We start from the raw sequence: 18,423 nt of genomic DNA on the forward strand, positions 1-18,423 counted from the left end.
CCATCTTGGAAACATGACAAATCAAAGATAAAATGACACTAAGATTGTATATAATGTGACAAACATCATTTGCTATCTAAAATTGAATCTCTACCTGTATATTTCCTTTCTCTGTTCTAGCAAATAAAGTATTACGACTATTATCTATACTGATCTGTACTAGTGGATCTAAAAAAACAAAATATAATTCATCCATAAATATAACAGTTTAAACAATTAAATCAAATGAATTTGTGAAGTGGTAAACAATATGACCTGGGTACTTATTGTGCCAAAAGTGTCAATTAATGGATTAGACTTCTACTGGTCACTGTTAGTCAACTTGCTAGAAAGTACAAAATATTTCCTCCCATTAAAGTCAAAATCCTTAATACGTATCCACTAACTGGAAAATACATTCAAATCTCTGGGAAACATATTTTTTGACATTATCTTACCAGATATTTAAAATGAAGCTCATTATGTATGAGATGATGACTGGGCAAGTTCTTGAATAACAGTGGTTGACACTCTGTACTAACAAATTTTGTCATTTGTCATTCATGTAAATGTTATTACATACAAAAAGATGATTTTATCAATGTGATTTCTATACATACCATCTTCACTGAATGAGAAGTTGAGGAATGAAGGTACGAGAAAGGATAAATTACTAGTTGAATGATTTATTTTTCGACATTTTCTACTGAACCATCCATCTTGGGCCTGTAATTTATCAATATAATGGGTTTTTTTCAGTTTTTTCAAATAAAAATGTTCACAAAAAAATATTACCAATCGGTGTCATTAAAGAAATATTGCCAGGAAACAAAATATACACTGACAAAGGTTGTTGCATTTTTTTCGCTTGTAGGTAATGGGAGCGAGAGAGAGAGAGAGAGAGAAATGGGATTTAACGTCCACTCAACAAAAACTAGGTCATTTCGGGACTAACATGTGGTTCAATTTTTTTTCAATCAATCGCTTGCGCGTATAGGTCTTTAGCAATGGGAGGAAAACCAGAGGATCCGGAGAAAAGCCACAAGGTTGGACAGGCGATCCTACACCTTGTCACATACAACCAGGGAATCAAAACCACGTCAGTTTACTTAATGACCAACCACATGATACAACGCGCACGTGTTAACCATTCAGCCATCGAACCCCCCTAGGTAATGGGGGCACTTCAAGACACTAATAACTGATCAAGGGTAACAAATCATGTAGAAATTATCAGAAATAATCAAAACTGTATTGGCTTATAGTTCCTCGTAGTTCTAACATTTAATAAACAAAACACGCACAGTGTGACAATATAAGTCCACATTTCACTGTGTCTTTGGAAACTTCACTGCAACATAATTTTATCCCCATTATTGCTGTCAAAACAGTTCTTCAAAAATCTCTTCACAAATAAAATCCAGATATTCCAGCAACTTTCCACTAACAGAAGATTTCAGAAGTTGTATCCTCTATTGACAAAGTGTGAAATATTCTAACCTGATAAACTAACTCATATAAACAGCCATCTTTTCCTGCCATAAATATTCTACCATTATCAGTACCAGTAATAGATGTTATATAAGTATTATCAGTAGGTATAGAGAATAATGGATCAGGTAGTAAATGCATCTCTCCCATACCTCCTTCACCACCTCCACCTGCATATGTAAAACATTCATTACCTTAACAATTATCTACATATTTATTTATATCAACACTTTGTTCCAAATTATTTGGGGGTTGTTTACTCCATTTCAATTTGGCCTATTGGTCCACTAGATTTTCAAGTGATCAAGGGTCATAAGTATCAGCTATGAATTTTAAGTCAACTGGGCTGTAAAAGGCAGGGCAACAGGATAATGACAATCTGTGACCACAGTTCAATGTGTATAAAAATTTACCATCATAAGTTTTTGCAAAAATAACTCCAAGCAGTACAAAATCGACAATATGTGACCACATTTCAACGTGTATAAAAACTTACCATCATATGTTTTTGCAAAACTAACTCCAAGTAGTACAAAATCGACAGGTGTAGCTATACATAATAAATAACGAATGTGTGGCTGAAATATATCTGAAATAGAAATTTAAAAAACATTAGAATATCTTTTCTGGCTTTATACCATACAGTTAGCAGGAAAATAAACAAACAAAATATCTTTCAGGAAAGTCAACGAAAAAACCCAAAAAATAACAACACTTATAGGGTCAGAGAGAGAGAGAGAGAGCCACTTGAAACAAACTAGGTTATTTCAGGACTAACATATGGTTCAATTTTATTTCAATAATTCGCTTGTGCCTAGGGGTGTTTAGCAGTGGGAGGAAACCAGAGGATGCTGAGAAAACCCATTAGGTTGGAGGTAATGGTCAGATAAAAACCTGAACCAAACTAAAATTTTTATCAGCCCTACAACTATATTGCACCATTTTTCTATGTTGACCTACCTTTCTTTGGTTTGACTAGTGCTACACTCAAAATATTTTCATTTAATCCATCAAAATATGCTAAATCAGTTCTGGAAAATAAGATAATAGAACTTTATTTCTTTCAATCATTTTTTTAGATTTCCAATAAAACACACAAATCCTTATTTTACCGGCCCAACATGCCAATTAAAAGTATAAGATCATATACTATTTAAGAGAACTATTTTATACTCAGATGTGTTTAATTACATAAGTCTTTATATTAAAATAGTACATATTTTGAACTTGAGTTTTCAGTGGATGAACTGGAGTTTTTCGTGCCTTTAATGTTCCTAATTCAGGTTCAATCCATAAAAGATATACTTTCTACTCACCCATCTTCATATCTCCATACAAATATATCTGAATCTATAGCTAACCAAGCTCTCTCGATTTCTGGAAATAAACCCATCATGGAACTACACTGCATACCTAGAGCTGATTAAGGTTTATCAATAACAATCACATATACCCAACTTTCAACATACAATGGGATATCTAAACGTAAATTTGAGGACTGAGTATACATGTACTGTAAGATGGGTGTCTTAATTATATTTCAAAATTATAAGAAGCAATTCAATTTAGACAATGAAATGAAATGAAATGGAGTTTAACCTCCTACTGTTCTGCTCCTAACCTGGGCTAATGAAGACGGGCATACGCCATACAGTGTGCTATGAGGGAAATTTTGCCCGGACAGCGGCACTACGGCCTACTCTTATATCGAATTCCAACTGCCAAGGGATCTTTTACGTGCACGCCAATGTGTACACGAGACCTTGGTTTTTCGTCCCATCCGAACGACTAGACAGCTTTCCTTGTCAGCCCCTCCGTTCTGCATCACTGACAAGGGAGAACCACGCCGGATCAATTGAGACAAGAACAGTGTGTGACAAGTTCCATTTATTTCAATATACATTTATGTTGACTACCTTCAAATTGTATAAATTTCTTGTTATACAATGTTCAGAAAATTTATTGATAAGCAAAGCAGTCAACATATTAAATACAATAGATATTATTATCCCTATTTCTAACAATGATAAGTATTCTTCTAGCATGAGTGAGTGTGTGTAGAAATAAAAGATACGTCCAAATTGTTCAACTAATTCTGGTGGTAAGGGGACACGCTTGGCACTGGACACCTCTCTCAATGAATCAATCCCCATTCCTACTTCTAATAGACTTGGATAATCATAATCATGAAGGCCACTAACAGTTGGCTGATCTGCAATTAAAAATTTAAACAATGCTTGAATGGTTAGTAGTATAAAAGAAGATCTTGGCTAATTGAGGAGCTTGTCTCAAACTTCGAAAAAAAATGTAAAAATTCAGGGCATTAACTCGCTAGCCCTCCACCTCCATCCAGGGTTGGCATGTTAATAAACATTTCGTTAAAACATACATTATGCAAGGGCTAAATCTATCTACCTACTACAGTTCTTTCTTTCGGCCTGAAATGTTAGACATTAATTAACTTATCCAGACCATAATCAACTCTTGATGTCATCGCTAGCCTACAATATTTACTGGATTTGAATCCGATTTGCTGCTCAACTTTCAATGATGATTTAATCCAACAATGGATAATCGAGACTATGTTTTTATCGTACCGACTTTAGTAATGATGGCTAAGACTAGGCCTAAAATTCAAATGCTAAATTCTTGGTTCACAGTGGATCAATTTGAAATTTTCAGCAAATTCCCATTACATTATCTAGCTTTTAACTATTATAATGTTTTAAATGTTTGAACCACTTGGGGGAAAAAACCCCAAAAACATTCTATATATTTTTCTTTTTATCATTTTTAATCGGAGAAATGGAAAAATAGCCTACGTTATTATCAAAACATTTCTAAACATTTCAGCCAATGAAATGCACATTATCAGGACCCTGTATTATAAATACTGGAGATCAATGTTGAACTTGAAAGATACATACTGATTGTTCAGACAGTTTACATAATTATTTTAACCAATTACCCATATTTCAATAATAAAAAAAAATTGCTAGGACTAATCATATAACTGGTATGAAAGATCGAAGAAAGACATTTCTACAACATTGTAATCATAATTGTAAAGGGACCTGTAACTTGAACTGACATATACACCTAGTAGGCCCACCTTAAATGGTGGCATATGAATGAATCCTTTGATCTTTTAGTTAGCAAAACAATATTTAATTTCTTTGATATTTTGTTTTAAACTTATCATTGACTCAAATAAAGTGCCCTGTACTTGAACTGAGTTATTTCATTAGCTTAAATCATTTGGAAGTAACACAATGTCTGGAAGAAAATTGAATATAACTTGGAACCAGCGGCTGCCAGGCAGGATACGCCCACATTTTGCAAGAGATGGATAGAGAACAAGCTAAAAACAAACGGGATCTTTTGTACAATCTGGGGCAATAATCCAGAAAGTTATGGTCTGAAATGCACAAATATCAAAAGGGACTGAGATCTTTGGGATATTAAGATATGTTTTAAGTTTCATATAAATCGGATAAAAATTGTGACCTCTAGAGAGTCCACAACCTTCGTATTACATACTTTTACACAATTTGCATACAAGGAGCAGCCATTTTGTCGGGCAGTTTGAGTTTCGATCTGATTTTTACGAAATTCAAACTCAACCATCATTATGGTTTTTAAAATCAGATAAAAATTATGACATCTAGAGGGCCCAATATCTATTAGCTAAAAACATGATTTTTCGTACAATTAGGGGGCATAATCCAGGAAGTTACGATCTGATATGCGCAAATGGCGAAAGGAACCGAAATCTTTGGGACATACAACCATCAGTAGGGTGTAAAGGTGATATATTCAAATGTTTTTGTTACATCGGATAACAATTGTGACCTCTAGAGGAACAACAAGCTAAAAACGTGACTTTTCGTAAAATCAAGGGCCATAATTCGGGAAGTTATTGTCCGATATGCACAAATCTCGAAAAGAACCAAGATCTTTGGTTTATAAACCTGTATTTCAAGTTTCATCGAAATTGGATCAAAATTGTGATCTCTAGAAGGTCCACAACCCTGATACACAATATTTTGACACTATTTGCGTAAGAGCAGCAGCCATTTTGTCCAGTAGTTTTGGTCCAATTTCACGAAATTCAAACTCAACCATCCTTAGGATGTAACGGTGATATATTCAAATGTTTTCTTTAAATCAGATAAAAATTGTGACCTCTATAGTGTTCACAAGCTTAGGATATATTCAATTGTTTTTTTTTAAATCGGATAAAAATCGTGCCCCTCTATAGAGTCCACAAGCTTAGGATTTAACGGTGATATATTCAAACATTTTTTTAGAACGGATAAAAATTGTGACCTCTATAGGGTCCACAAGCTAAAAACACGATTTTCCAGACAATCAGGGGCCATAATTCAGGAAGTTATGGTCCGATATGCACGAATATTGAAAGGTACATACATTTCAAGTTTAAACCAAATTGGATAAAAATTGTGATCTCTACAGTGTTCACAAGCTAAAAACATGATTTTTCGTAATCGGGGCGATAATCCATGACGTTACAGTCTGATGCATGCCAATATCGAAAGGAACCGAGATCTTAGGGTGATAAACCTATATCTCAAGTTTCATTGAAATCGGATAAAAATTGTGACCTGTAGAGATTTCACAAACAATTGTGGACTGACGGACAGGGGTGACGACAATATATGTCCACATGAAAATGTGGGCGTATAAAAAAAGAATCGTGATACATTGATAGTGTAACTTGTGATTCAATACGCGAATCGTAAGAAGGTGAATCGCAATACATAGATTCAAAGATATATCATGCCAGCAATAGTACAGAGCACAATCTGATATATCTAAACCATATCTATTTAAACCCGAATTACTTTCCAAAACAAGATGTCTTTCGTGGTGGAAATCAGTCCAAAGAACCTTGATTTGAGAATTTCGGACTTGGTCAGCACATAAATGACGGCATCATGTTCTCCAGCAAGTATCGATCGTATATTCAAACATTCGGCTTGGTGCATTCTAAACTCTGAAACAGGTTAGGTGTGGAGAAGGCTGGAAAGCTAGTTTTTATTTACAGAATAACCAATATGTAATTTCAGTTATGTTTTATTGAGAATTTTTTTTATTTTGCAATTTTGACCTCATTTATTTTGAACAAATTAAACATGTTTTAAACCAAAAAAACACAGTGTTTTTGTGGGGGTTTTTCAACCCTGCCTCCATCTTGATGATGCCACCTTGTCTTAATTACTAAATATGGCCACGATTGACTGGGTGACTTTAATATTTCAGTATATTACATACCAGTCCAAATGTGCATGTACGCTTAGCGACTATCACAACGGTTCACCACAGAAAAGACGGCTGTAATGCAATTGTATAGGCTTCTCGATAACCATCAGTCTAGTGATGCAAGGCATGCTGATCCCACCTTCATACTTAAGTAGCTAAGTCTCCAACTCAACATCATCCAAAATCTTCCACATTGAAAACACCAATTATTTGTCAGTTTAAATCAACATTGTTGTTGTGATCTTACCGGGAAAAGATGGGCTTCTGATATCCAATATTTAAGACAAAATAAACATTTTACCATAATGCGTTTCAGTGTCATTTTTAACAAGGGACAAGAAAGAACGAGACTAGAGATTCCATAATCATGTCAAGCGCTGACGCCATATTCTTATATGGAGAACATGCGTAATAGACTGGAATAACCAGACACTACAAATTGATATTCGACTGAGACTTCTGGCATATTTCGCCGAACATAACTGATTTGAAATTAAAAACAGAAACGATAGAATGTAAATCAGTTCATATACATTCAGATAACATTATTGTATCAATTTCTAGGTTCCAAATATTAGCAATTTAGCTCCTTTAAATTTGACTTTGTGTTCGCCTTGGGTTATAGAGCTTAGAGTATGACATTACTTACTATGAGTTTGAACTCTAGAGCTTAGAGTATCACATTACTTACTATGAGTTTGAACTCTAATAAGTTCAGACAGATCAACATAACTTTGATCTTCCTGTATATGTTTATCTATCAATCTTCCAGCATTATCCAAAACATCTTGCTGAGCAAAAGGAGGTAAACCACTGCCAATAATTGAAGCCATCTTTAATGTTATCTTATTCTGTAAAGAAATAATATGTAACATTTGAATAAATTAATGTGTGTGAATAATTTTTGCTTGATTTAAGCTTACTACCCGCTTTCACATACTGATCCTAAAATTATAAACGGTAACCATTTGCCCGAACTAGTCGAATCAGCAACTGTTCATTCCTTGTGTGCTAATATTGTCTGGATTCTCTAGTCTGCCGGTGTTGTCGCCAATTTGTAGTCTCGCCGAAATTGGTTGCAAATTAAATGAAAGGACAATTAAATTTAGAAGCTTAAGCCCTATTTCGATGTGGGTTTTTGCTCCAGTAGATGCAAAAGAATTTATATTGACAAGCTTTGTTTGTACATGTTCGATAAACAAGAGTCAGGTTTTGCTGTTGACCAAGAGTTTCTGAAATTAGTTAAATCCCTATTTATTACCATCGGGTTATGTCCTTAAAACTAAATTATGAACCAGAATTTTGCCAGGTACCCTTCGTCAGACAAGCAGAGGATATTGATGAACCTAACACAAAAGCGAACCTTAATCCTAGAATACAGAACTTTTGAAGTGTTGTATGCTAATTCATATGGAATGAAATGGGGTTTAATGTCCTGCTTTTCTGCACCGAGTAATAAAGAACTTCAAGAAGGGCAGCGGACAGTGGCGCTATAACCTACTCTTATTTTGAATTCCAATTGTCAAGGGTTCTTTTACAATCAGTGCATATGATGAGTGCATACACAGGGCATGGGTTTTCCTCCCATCCGACCGACTAGGCACTTTAACTTGCCAGGTCCTCCATGACAGTCCGGCCTGCACCAATTTGGATCTAATTAGAATATTTTCATAAAATAAAGTTTTTTAGTTAGCATTTTAGGTATATTTTCACAAAATATTTTTTTTTTGGAAACCCCTAATAGATTATTTTTAATTTTGCTTCTTCCGAGTCTTCTAATTTCTATCACTAATAGATATCATAAGACAGTGGCCGTACGTACAGTTGATCCAGGCCACGTACAATTACTAAAACACAGTTTCCATATCCTTAAACAGTAATTCCAAAAGGCCTATATCAATCAATTCTTGATATTCAAGCTGATATGAATAATAATATTCTCATTGCTTACAATCACGTTTTCTTCTTTCGCTTGCCGCCATTCATCATTTTCATCTGAGCGCCACCTTCCTACAGGTGCTCTTTCATCCAGTAAACCGGAAGTAAACTTTGTCCTGTATGTGAAGAAAACCATGGCTGTGTTCAGTAAACTAACGCCAAGGAATTCGGCTATTATTACGCTTGCGGGCCTGGCTTCATATCTGACGATTAAAAATATTTTCAGTGCAAAACAAAGAAGGTATATGTTATTGCAATTTTTAATTGTTTTCCTAGAAAATCCATTCTGGTATAAGTTAAAGCTATAACTTATAAGAAAGGTACAAACCATGAATTCCCTCTTTAGGTCTACAGTTACAGTACTATATGTACTGTCTTTTTACATTGAGTTTGTTTTGGATTGGGTTAAGGTTATGACCATCCTCTGTATTCCTAGTGGTGGAGTAGAACGGGACGATGCCACTGGGGATACTAAGGATGGATTATGTCATACTGATAGCTCATCATGTACCTTATTATTAAATGATACAAAAAATAATTTCTGTGGTTATGTCAAGTGTTCAGAAATTCGTCATTTAGATACATTTAGACGCCATCACAATTTCGATTGTTGACCGGAACATGTACATAATTGCAACAGACTAACACCGAATTCAGTCCTGTGTCATGATTCTGTCAGTTGCGATAACTGAGGTAGGGTTTATATATAAGCCTAATAGAATTGTTTTGGCTGTCAGCACATAGTTCAATAGTTCAAGTTGTCACCATTTGTAGGATTAAGTGAATTCCTTCTGGAACGTTCAATCAAGCATCCAGTAAAAGAGAATGTTCTGGGGGGTTTTGTCAGTTTTTCTGAAGATTCCAAGAAAATTTAGATGAGGTTAGGAATTGAGCTAAACATTGGGACTAGAACAAAATGATGTTCGGACTCTCAGTATACTCACATATCTTATCCTGACTGATACAAATAGATTGTTCGAAATCGTATTAAATTGTAACTAAAATGTATGTACAGTTTTGAACAATTTGCATAATTTGTAAGCCTTTTAAGAATTACTTGTATTTGCTAAACTGTGTACTCATATCCTAAAAATTTGCCAACAAAGTATTGGATATTACGTTTAGCTCACTATAAGTGATTGGCAAATGTGTATTGAATCTTAGTTGGACTACTATAATTGTTACATATGTGTAAACTTATAGATTGGTTACACACTGTAACAGTAGACGTGTAGCCGGCACTCTGAAAAAAATACCACTTGTGATATCAGGATCCTTTTCAGGTACTTGAGCAATTGCCGGTGTTTTTTTTTTAACTAGGTAGAGAGGTGATTATAGTACAGTTTATCATATAGTGATGAGATTAAAGGGCTTTTTTTATGTTTGTTATTTCATATTGACTGAGAAAAAGAAAGAATACATATAGATAAAATTTTTATTAAAAGCCTTAACAAAACAGCTTGTCTATATAATATTCCTTGTTACATCATATTAATAGCAGGTTTCATAGTTCATAAGCTATCAAATAGGTTAAAAAAAGGCTATAAACTGGGATCATTGACCTTCCAAAGTCCAAAGACCATCCCACATCATTGGTTTTGATCTACATTTCCCAGGTTATTTATATATTCTTTACACTGTCTGATATATATTTAAATGTATTGTTTTCCAAATTTATCTTGTGTAAAATTTAGTCTTCTATTTACTATATTTAAGTTTGTTTTATCATGCATTGTGTGTAATACCAAAATAAATACTCCCTTTGTATGTAAATTATTTTTCAATGTAATTAAAGGGATACAATGCTATAATTCTGATACTCAAGGGGTTTTTCCCTGTTAGACTATAGTTAAAACTTATGACATTATTGATACCATAATGTAGCCCAAACTTCATAATGATCAGGAAAATGATGTGGGTCTGAATAAAAAAACATTAAAGATACATTATGTAAGATTTAGATACAAAGCTGACCATTCTTGCTATAATAGCTCAAAAATAGATAATGTAAAATGAAAAGATTGAAAAATTTCATTCAAATTACTTTATTCTGAACCAAGATATTACTGTTTGTAGTTTTGAACAGATGTGTGCACAGTGGTAACCAGGGCATTGGTATTCAAGACTTGGCCTTGCTTTCAATTTTTAAATGGCGAACTGTTCTAATCTTGTTAAAATCTTGAGTATCCGATGCTATCGAGAGTTGATTATGGTCTCGTTTTGTTAATAAATGTCTAATAGTTTATATAACATTTCAGGCCTAAAGAAAGGCCTGCAATGGGCAGATTTAGCTCTTGAATAATGTATTTTTAACAGAGTAAGGTAATTAAGAAAAATGGAGATATAAAAGATTTTCCTTTTTATATGCCCACATTATAATGTTGTCGTATATTGTCGTCACCCCCATCCGTCGGTCCGGCGTCCACAATTGCTTGTGGACGCTCTAGAGGCCAAAGTGAATATCTGATTGACTTCACATTTATACACAGTGTTTAAGGTCATGAGATGAAGAAGCCTATTGATTTTCAGCAATTTCTGATTTTTACTGCCAGAGTTATGGCCCTTGATCACTTCAAAATATCTTGTGGATGCTCTAGAGGCTAAAGTTATCATCCGATTGACTGCAGATTGATACACAGAGTTTAAGGTCTTGAGACGAACAAGTATATTGATTTCCAATGAAGTTTGATAACTAAATGTTTCGTTTACTAAACATTAGCATAGGGCAGAACTTTATACAAACCAAACAAATTCTAATGGTTTTCTGATAATTACTTAATGAGTTTTTACTCTTAATCAGATTTTAGTGTATTATAAATGTTTCATTACCGAAAAAAGTAAAAATATGCGACAACTCTTGTTGACAGGCCGGACGATTTAGCTGCTGTGGGTGTATGTTTCGTTGCCTGGCAACCTATCTTTTTACTTAATGAAAAGTTCTTACACAGTGACCTGTGATTCGATGAAGTGTTTAGCTGGATTTACCCATGGATTAGGTCAAGTGTCCTGCATTTTCAAATAGTGTAGGATTATTGTTTGATAAATTTAACAATACATTTTGGGGGTTGTGGGTGCGGCTACTGCATCGAGTTACTTCATATGACTATTAAAATTCATCATTATTATGTCTCTTTAATTTTCTTATTTTGATTTTTATTTCAGAAACAAAGATAAAGAAATAAAAGTAGTTATATCACAGGTAACAGATTTATTGTCAATTTAGATTGATTTACTAGTACAATTTAATATTAACAAGGAAAAAAAATGGTAATTAAACATAGATAAAATACCTTAGATAATTAAATTTTCAGTCAGTGTTATTGAAGGACAAGCATATTCATGAAGAACACTCTAACCATGCATGTAATGGGGGACCCAAAAATGAGTGTTGCGTATAAGTTTATATTTTAATCACTACAGACCACACCCTTATTGGCAGACAGATCAAATTAAGTACCGTTTTTAGTGCAGGATTTGTTTATGGCGTTAGTGTAGATTATTTTGTCTTACATGTCTGATTATGAGTGCACTTTAAATTTCTATTGGTCTGATTATCTAAATTACTTAATTTCTTATACCGTAAAGACAGCAATTATTTATTTGGGGTGCATGCCCCGACCTCCTGGGGCGGTGTCACAGTCAGTGATGGAATTTCAAAATTTTTCTTGTCGGACATTTTTACCGAAAATAAAGGGACATAGGCAGGAATTCTAAATAGATCATCTTGGCATATTTATTCCTTATACTGTAAGGATAGCAACTATTTATTTTGGTGCATGTCCCATCCCCCAGGGATGTGGTATAGTGGTACCACACCCCCTTTTTTGTTAATTATCCCCCGCTAAGGAGTTATAAGCAATTTGATTGGTCAAGACTTTGGAACATAACAACTCTGCTTTTAATTGAGGTAGAATGTTTAAACTTGATGTAGATGTTCATTGGTGAATGTCTTGACTGAGTTCAATGATTAACATTTCGAGCTAAAGCTAAGCAGAGCTAAGCAATTTCATTGGTCGATGCTTTAGGACAAGATAACTTTGATTCTATCTGATAGAGAGTTATGGAACTTAGTGTATAGTTGATAATCTGTTTGATTGCTTGATACTTTAGAAAAAAATAAATGTGCGATAAATTAATATGTGTTATCTATTTATTTTGGGATTTTGGCGGGGGACATCAGCCTCACTTTTGGCTTGTTTTTATCTGTAAATACTCTACAGGTTGCAATAATTAACAGATTTTGTTCAAATTGAGCATATCAATTATTTCAGTAACAGGGTGGTACCTATTTATATTATTCCATATCCACCCCTGAGGGTCAGAACCACACCCAATTTTTGTATTTATCATCTACAGACTGCAATTCTAAATGGATCTTCTTGGAACTTCGCATATTTATTCCTTTTACCGTAAAGACAGCAACTATTTATTTTGGTGCAGGCCACGAACCCCTCGGGCAGTGTCACACCCACTTTTTTGTTAATATTTAGTCTTTAAATTGTCATATTACAGTCATTGCAGCCATTTTATGATTCATATTTCATTCTCTTCATTTTAAAAAGTACCATATCAATCAAAGCAGGAATATGGATGTATATTGCGAAACTGTCGTTTAAATTTTACGCTGATTGTAATATAAACATTAAGACTACTTTTATTTTATGTCCACAAATTCTTGTAAAAAGCTACTGGTTAGAGTTCTTATTGCATTTTTGTATCGATAGTTTATAAAGGCATTGGGAAGAACCCGATTGAATTTCAATATTTTCCAATTACAAATGTTCTTTCAAGGTATCTTTCTAGTCATATTTTGACTTTTAAATCTTGTGACTTATGTTACTGGGGCACTACTATCAAAATTTTTTAAAAAATTGAGTTTTTTTCCCTGTTTATGTCCAAAGTTATGAACTCTAGTGAACTTAATACAGGGCAGAGTTCCTGATGTAATGTAGAACTTGGTGATATGTTTATCGAAGCATAAGGTGAAATGGCCACATTGCTAGTTTTATTAGTTAAAGATGCACATGATGTTTGTTTATCACAGCCTTAAGGATGACAAATGTCAACAGCTTGTTTTGTACCATGTTACAACAACTTTTACAACTTTCTGACAACAAAACATTGAGTGGCACATTGTATTTTATCTTTGCTTTTTTTCAGCATGACCAGAAGAGGGAAAAAGCTGCAGTTGATTCTATCTTTTTCGGGTAAGAATACAAATTATAGTCTTATTATTAGTCCAGGTTTGATACTCTTCAAAAGTTTTGAGATCCTTTCAGATTATGTTGAAGTTAATGTTAATGACAAATTTATAGTTTGAAGTTCGATGAAAAAGCCAATATCCAACATAAATGGCAAAAACAACTGCAAGCACACAGAACTGCATTGACAGTTTTTATGCCATTTTGTCATTATGTGCTCTGTGGACATGGGTTGACTTGACAAAACTGTAATTCACTTCAATCTTAAAGCTACACTATTGTTACGACTTGTGGACATTGACTTTCATGTTCTTAATTTCAGTCGATTGATTCGTATTTTAAAGATTTTAGTCCCAGGCTGGTTTACTCCAGAGGTTTGTATCTTTTATAAAATATTATAAATGTATCATGCTATATCTGGGTTTCAGATAATTTCCCATGTCAATTTTGAGCTTTCATGTAATTGCATGAAATAGTCAGAAAATGCAAATATAGCAATTGGAAGCACCTCTGCCGATTGGCAGATAACAAAGATTTCTAGTCTAGACTACTTAAACATACATTATGCAAGAGCTAAATCTGCCTTTTGCAGGTCCTTCGTCTTTCAGAAAATGCAAAAAAAACAATTGGAAGCACTTCTGTCGAATGGCAAATAACAAAGATTTCTAGTCTAGACTATTTAAACATGCATTATGCACAAGCTAAATCTACCTATTGCAGGTTTTTCGTCTTTCTTTAGACCTGAAATGTTATCTAAATTTTTAATTCGACATTTATTAACTTATCCAGACCACAATCAACTCTAGTTGCCATCGCTAGCCTGCGATATTAAGCAGATTGGAATGAATTTTTTGAAAAATAATTAAACGTAAAATGGATAATCAAGACTTTGTTTTTTTATCGTACCAACTTTAGTAATGATGATTGAGGCTAGCCTAAACTTCAAAGGCTAATATCTCGGTTCAGAATGGAGCAATTTGACTGAAATTTTAAGCATATTCTATTTACATTATTTAATTTTTAACTATTATAGCGAGAACTGTCTAATCTCCCATAATGCCCCTTTAAGTAATCTATATATATATTTGTGACTGTTGTTTGTCTGTCTGTCTGTCTGTTCGGGGTTGACAGCTACACAAGGTCTGCCCTGACTCTGAAATTTGGGGTATAGGAATAGCTCGGACCGGGGAGTAACATAGGCCAGGTGGCGTTAGTCTACCACTTCCGGTTTCGGAGTTATGCCCCCCGAGCGAAGCCGGTCTGTTCGGGGTTGGCGGCTACACCTGCCCCGAGTCTGAAATTTGGGGTATAGGGGTAGCTCCGACTGGGGAGTAACATAGGCCAGGTGGCGTTAGTCTACCACTTCCGGTTTCAGAGTTATGACCCCCGAGCGAAGTCTGTCTGTTCGGGGTTGGCGGCTACATCTGCCCCAAGTCTGAAATTTGGGGTATAGGGGTAGCTCCGACCGGGGAGTAACATAGTCCAGGTGGCGTTAGTCTACCACTTCCGGTTTCGGAGTTATGACCCCCGAGCGAAGTCTGTTCGGGGTTGGCGACTACATCTGCCCCGAGTCTGAAATTTGGGGTATAGGGGTAGCTCGGACCGGGGAGTAACATAGGCCAGGTGGCGTTAGTCTACCACTTCCGGTTTCAGAGTTATGACCCCTGAGCGAAGCCGGGTATCCTGCTAGTAGGATATAAAGAAATTGAATTGTTCTTGTCATTTCTCCTTCACAATAATGCATTTATGATTATCAAAATGAATATTAATTTTAGACATGGTACCTATTACTTGTTGCATGGTCTTTGATTGCCAGAACATATGCTGATGTGTGGATGATACAGAACGGAACTGCTATAGAAAGGTAACTTTCTCGGTTATATGGCTAAATGCAATTTCTGTAAAAATTGTATGAATTAGTGTGTGTACACTCTTGAGAATTTAAAAAGAAAAACAACTAATCAATTGATTTAAAGAACCTTTAAATGTTGATTTGTTTTGTGGGTTGACAGTCTGGCTTTGTCTATAGATAAAGGCAGTGTTGAGACATAATCTATGTTGTATTCCCCTGTTGACAAAGTATGCTGAAAATGAAGTTAATATTAGTAAACATTAACAAGCCAACTTCCAGATAATTTGGAACAAAAATTTAATTGTGTAGAGAATGCCCAGTCACATCAAAATCATCTAATTCAATACTTTATTTTGACCTAAATTATAGAGGTTTAGCTCCTTTAACAATTACAAGGTTTATAAAATTAATATCAATAGCATTACATACAAAATCATAGTTTTATCAAAGATAGCATTTTTTTATTTTTTTTTTATTTCAGTGCAATTATAGGACGGGATATGAATCTCTTCAAAAGCCATTTATGGAAATTTATTTATGCTATGCCGATGGTATGTATTTTTATCTGTCTCCAAGGCTGATATACTGTTAATGGTTTTACAGTGGAATTTGTCACATTTGGCTTCTGAATACTACAGAATTTTGTCACCTGCATCATCATTTTCAAGTCCCAAGAGAGTTTTGAATAGTCTGTATTCTGAAAATATAATGAATTACAACATCAATTAGCGGTCCCGTCACATGAATTATATTGAATTAACATACTATAATCCAACCTTTATTCAGTGGTTGTTAACCTACAAAAGATTTGACAAACAATCACCAATCAATTATCTTATCAGTCTTTGTTTATTATAACAACAATAATTACGATGTTTCAATAATAAATCATCTAAAAACGTATGGTTAAATATTTGAAACCAGTGTGCATGCATAATGTCAATAGATTTTTCTCACTCATGTTCAAAATGGATATTGATCACCATGGATCTACGTATTTGGATTTATGACTGAATAATATATTCATAGAATATGGCAAATATAATTACCATTATCTCGTTGTTTGGATCATTATATGAGCTTTACTTATGTCAAACTAGCAGCGACATGCAATTCCAAAATTGAACATACAGGCTGTGTTTCAAAAAGGACATCAATCATTTGTGCATGTTCTGGTATTGAGTTTTTTGTCATGCTGTGTAATCCGGCATATTTTTAACACTCCTATACAATGTTAAAAGTGACAGAATCCACTGTACATGTATATATTTTTTGAGTTATTTCTTTTACTGATACCTTTGCTATTTTAATGTTTTACTGAATGCTTTTATTTGTTATTTTCAGATGTCTATTGTAAATAATATATTAAAGGTAAGATTTGATTTTTAATAATATACATTTTTCAACCTTTTCTGATAAACCTTGTGATAGATTTCAGCCAATTTCATATCTATGTCGCCTAGTTTATCGGCCCTTGCATGGTGGTTTCCGAATGGGTGTATCACTAGCAACAAAATTTTATATTACTTCACTAAAAGAATATATTACCCTGAAAACATCAGATAACATAACAGAAAATACACATTTTTTTTATCCGAGGCCCTTTAAAGATAAAATGATATAATTATCAGCGCATTTCTGTATGTTGTCGTTCGAATAGCCAATACTCTAATTTATGGATTTATTAAGAAGCCATGTCAATGAAAATGCTAGCCTATTACACAATTTTATTTACACAATGCATCTTTAACACAAAATAGATGATTTGGAGGGCAATTAAAGATAGGTTTCCAGAAAAGTATTTATCGGGTGGTTATTTCCAATAAAAGTATGGCAATTTTGGTATATATGGAAAGTAGAGATATCCAATCTTACTAGAAATATACTGGATTCCCTGAAAAACACTCATGGAGCGTATACAGGACAAAAATGTAAGGGTTCCCCTAATCGATAGCCCGACGATTAGGAATACCTGCATGTGTGACGTCGAAGGTTGCACGCGAAGATTGAGCGCTTGTTGTACATGTTATAAACTTTATGAAGAGTTAGACGTACAACACTTTCTGAGATAAAAATCACGGAAAAAGACCCTGGCAGTGGATAATCCGAGAATTTAATTAGGATTCGATATTTGTAATAAATAGTGAGCGATTAAAGACAACATTGTCTTGTGTATACAATGAATTCTCCTCCGACTTCACCCCCGTTGCTATAGGTACCAAGATAGGTAAGTCACGTGACACAAACATGACCTCTTTTGATCGATTTTTATAGCAGTGTATTCCTTGGCAATTACAATGTTTTGAGAAGGATTTGAAGCAAAATTATGATAAATTAATTAGTACAATATGTTTTTAGTCCAAATATATCATCAAATCACCCAGTTTGTACGTGGGAATGTATCTTTAAAATTATTAATTATTATGTATTTCAGTATGGTTTAAATGAACTTAAATTAAGATTTAGAACTAGATTATCAATACATTTATATGACAGTTATCTCAAGTAAGTATTGTAATGTATCATATAATTCTTCTTTTCCTTTATAAGTTGACATTTCCAATTAATTGTCCTTTTTTTTTAACAACCTTGATGGGATACTGTAGCTAATGATAAATCATAATGAGAAATGCTATCAAATACTGGAGTTTTGCATAAATTTTCAAAGATTTACAGTAT

General features: G+C 34.0%; 2 protein-coding genes across 4 annotated transcripts in view; one reads left to right on the forward strand and one right to left on the reverse strand.

Annotated features, from left to right (window-relative positions):
* The window catches only part of LOC126817687 (nuclear pore complex protein Nup155), a 30,387-nt gene extending 21,629 nt beyond the window's left edge, over nt 1–8,758 (reverse strand). For 2 of the 3 annotated variants that reach the window (XM_050544798.2, XM_050544797.2), the window contains exons 1-9: nt 8,705–8,758; nt 7,445–7,604; nt 3,545–3,682; nt 2,787–2,883; nt 2,431–2,501; nt 1,967–2,059; nt 1,480–1,640; nt 600–705; nt 95–168 (exon numbers count right to left, since the gene is read on the reverse strand). In XM_050544798.2, coding sequence (XP_050400755.1) covers nt 95–168; nt 600–705; nt 1,480–1,640; nt 1,967–2,059; nt 2,431–2,501; nt 2,787–2,883; nt 3,545–3,682; nt 7,445–7,586 — 882 coding nt within the window. In that variant the 5' untranslated portion in view covers nt 7,587–7,604; nt 8,705–8,758. Of the gene's footprint in view, nt 1–94; nt 169–599; nt 706–1,479; nt 1,641–1,966; nt 2,060–2,430; nt 2,502–2,786; nt 2,884–3,544; nt 3,683–7,402; nt 7,414–7,444; nt 7,605–8,704 lie in introns of those variants that run through there. The other variant, XM_056100563.1, reaches the window with a different exon arrangement.
* Nucleotides 8,759–8,796: 38 nt separating this feature from the next.
* LOC126818561 (ATP-binding cassette sub-family D member 3) overlaps nt 8,797–18,423 on the forward strand; it is a 33,222-nt gene continuing 23,595 nt past the window's right edge. Inside the window, exons 1-8 of the mRNA XM_050546014.2 lie at nt 8,797–8,932; nt 11,854–11,890; nt 13,852–13,898; nt 14,215–14,266; nt 15,668–15,756; nt 16,226–16,295; nt 17,089–17,115; nt 18,179–18,249. Coding sequence (XP_050401971.1) covers nt 8,826–8,932; nt 11,854–11,890; nt 13,852–13,898; nt 14,215–14,266; nt 15,668–15,756; nt 16,226–16,295; nt 17,089–17,115; nt 18,179–18,249 — 500 coding nt within the window. The 5' untranslated portion in view covers nt 8,797–8,825. The remainder of the gene's footprint in view (nt 8,933–11,853; nt 11,891–13,851; nt 13,899–14,214; nt 14,267–15,667; nt 15,757–16,225; nt 16,296–17,088; nt 17,116–18,178; nt 18,250–18,423) is intronic.

The sequence above is a fragment of the Patella vulgata genome, chromosome 4, assembly GCF_932274485.2.
Source record: "Patella vulgata chromosome 4, xgPatVulg1.2, whole genome shotgun sequence".
NCBI classification, from domain to species: domain Eukaryota; kingdom Metazoa; phylum Mollusca; class Gastropoda; family Patellidae; genus Patella; species Patella vulgata.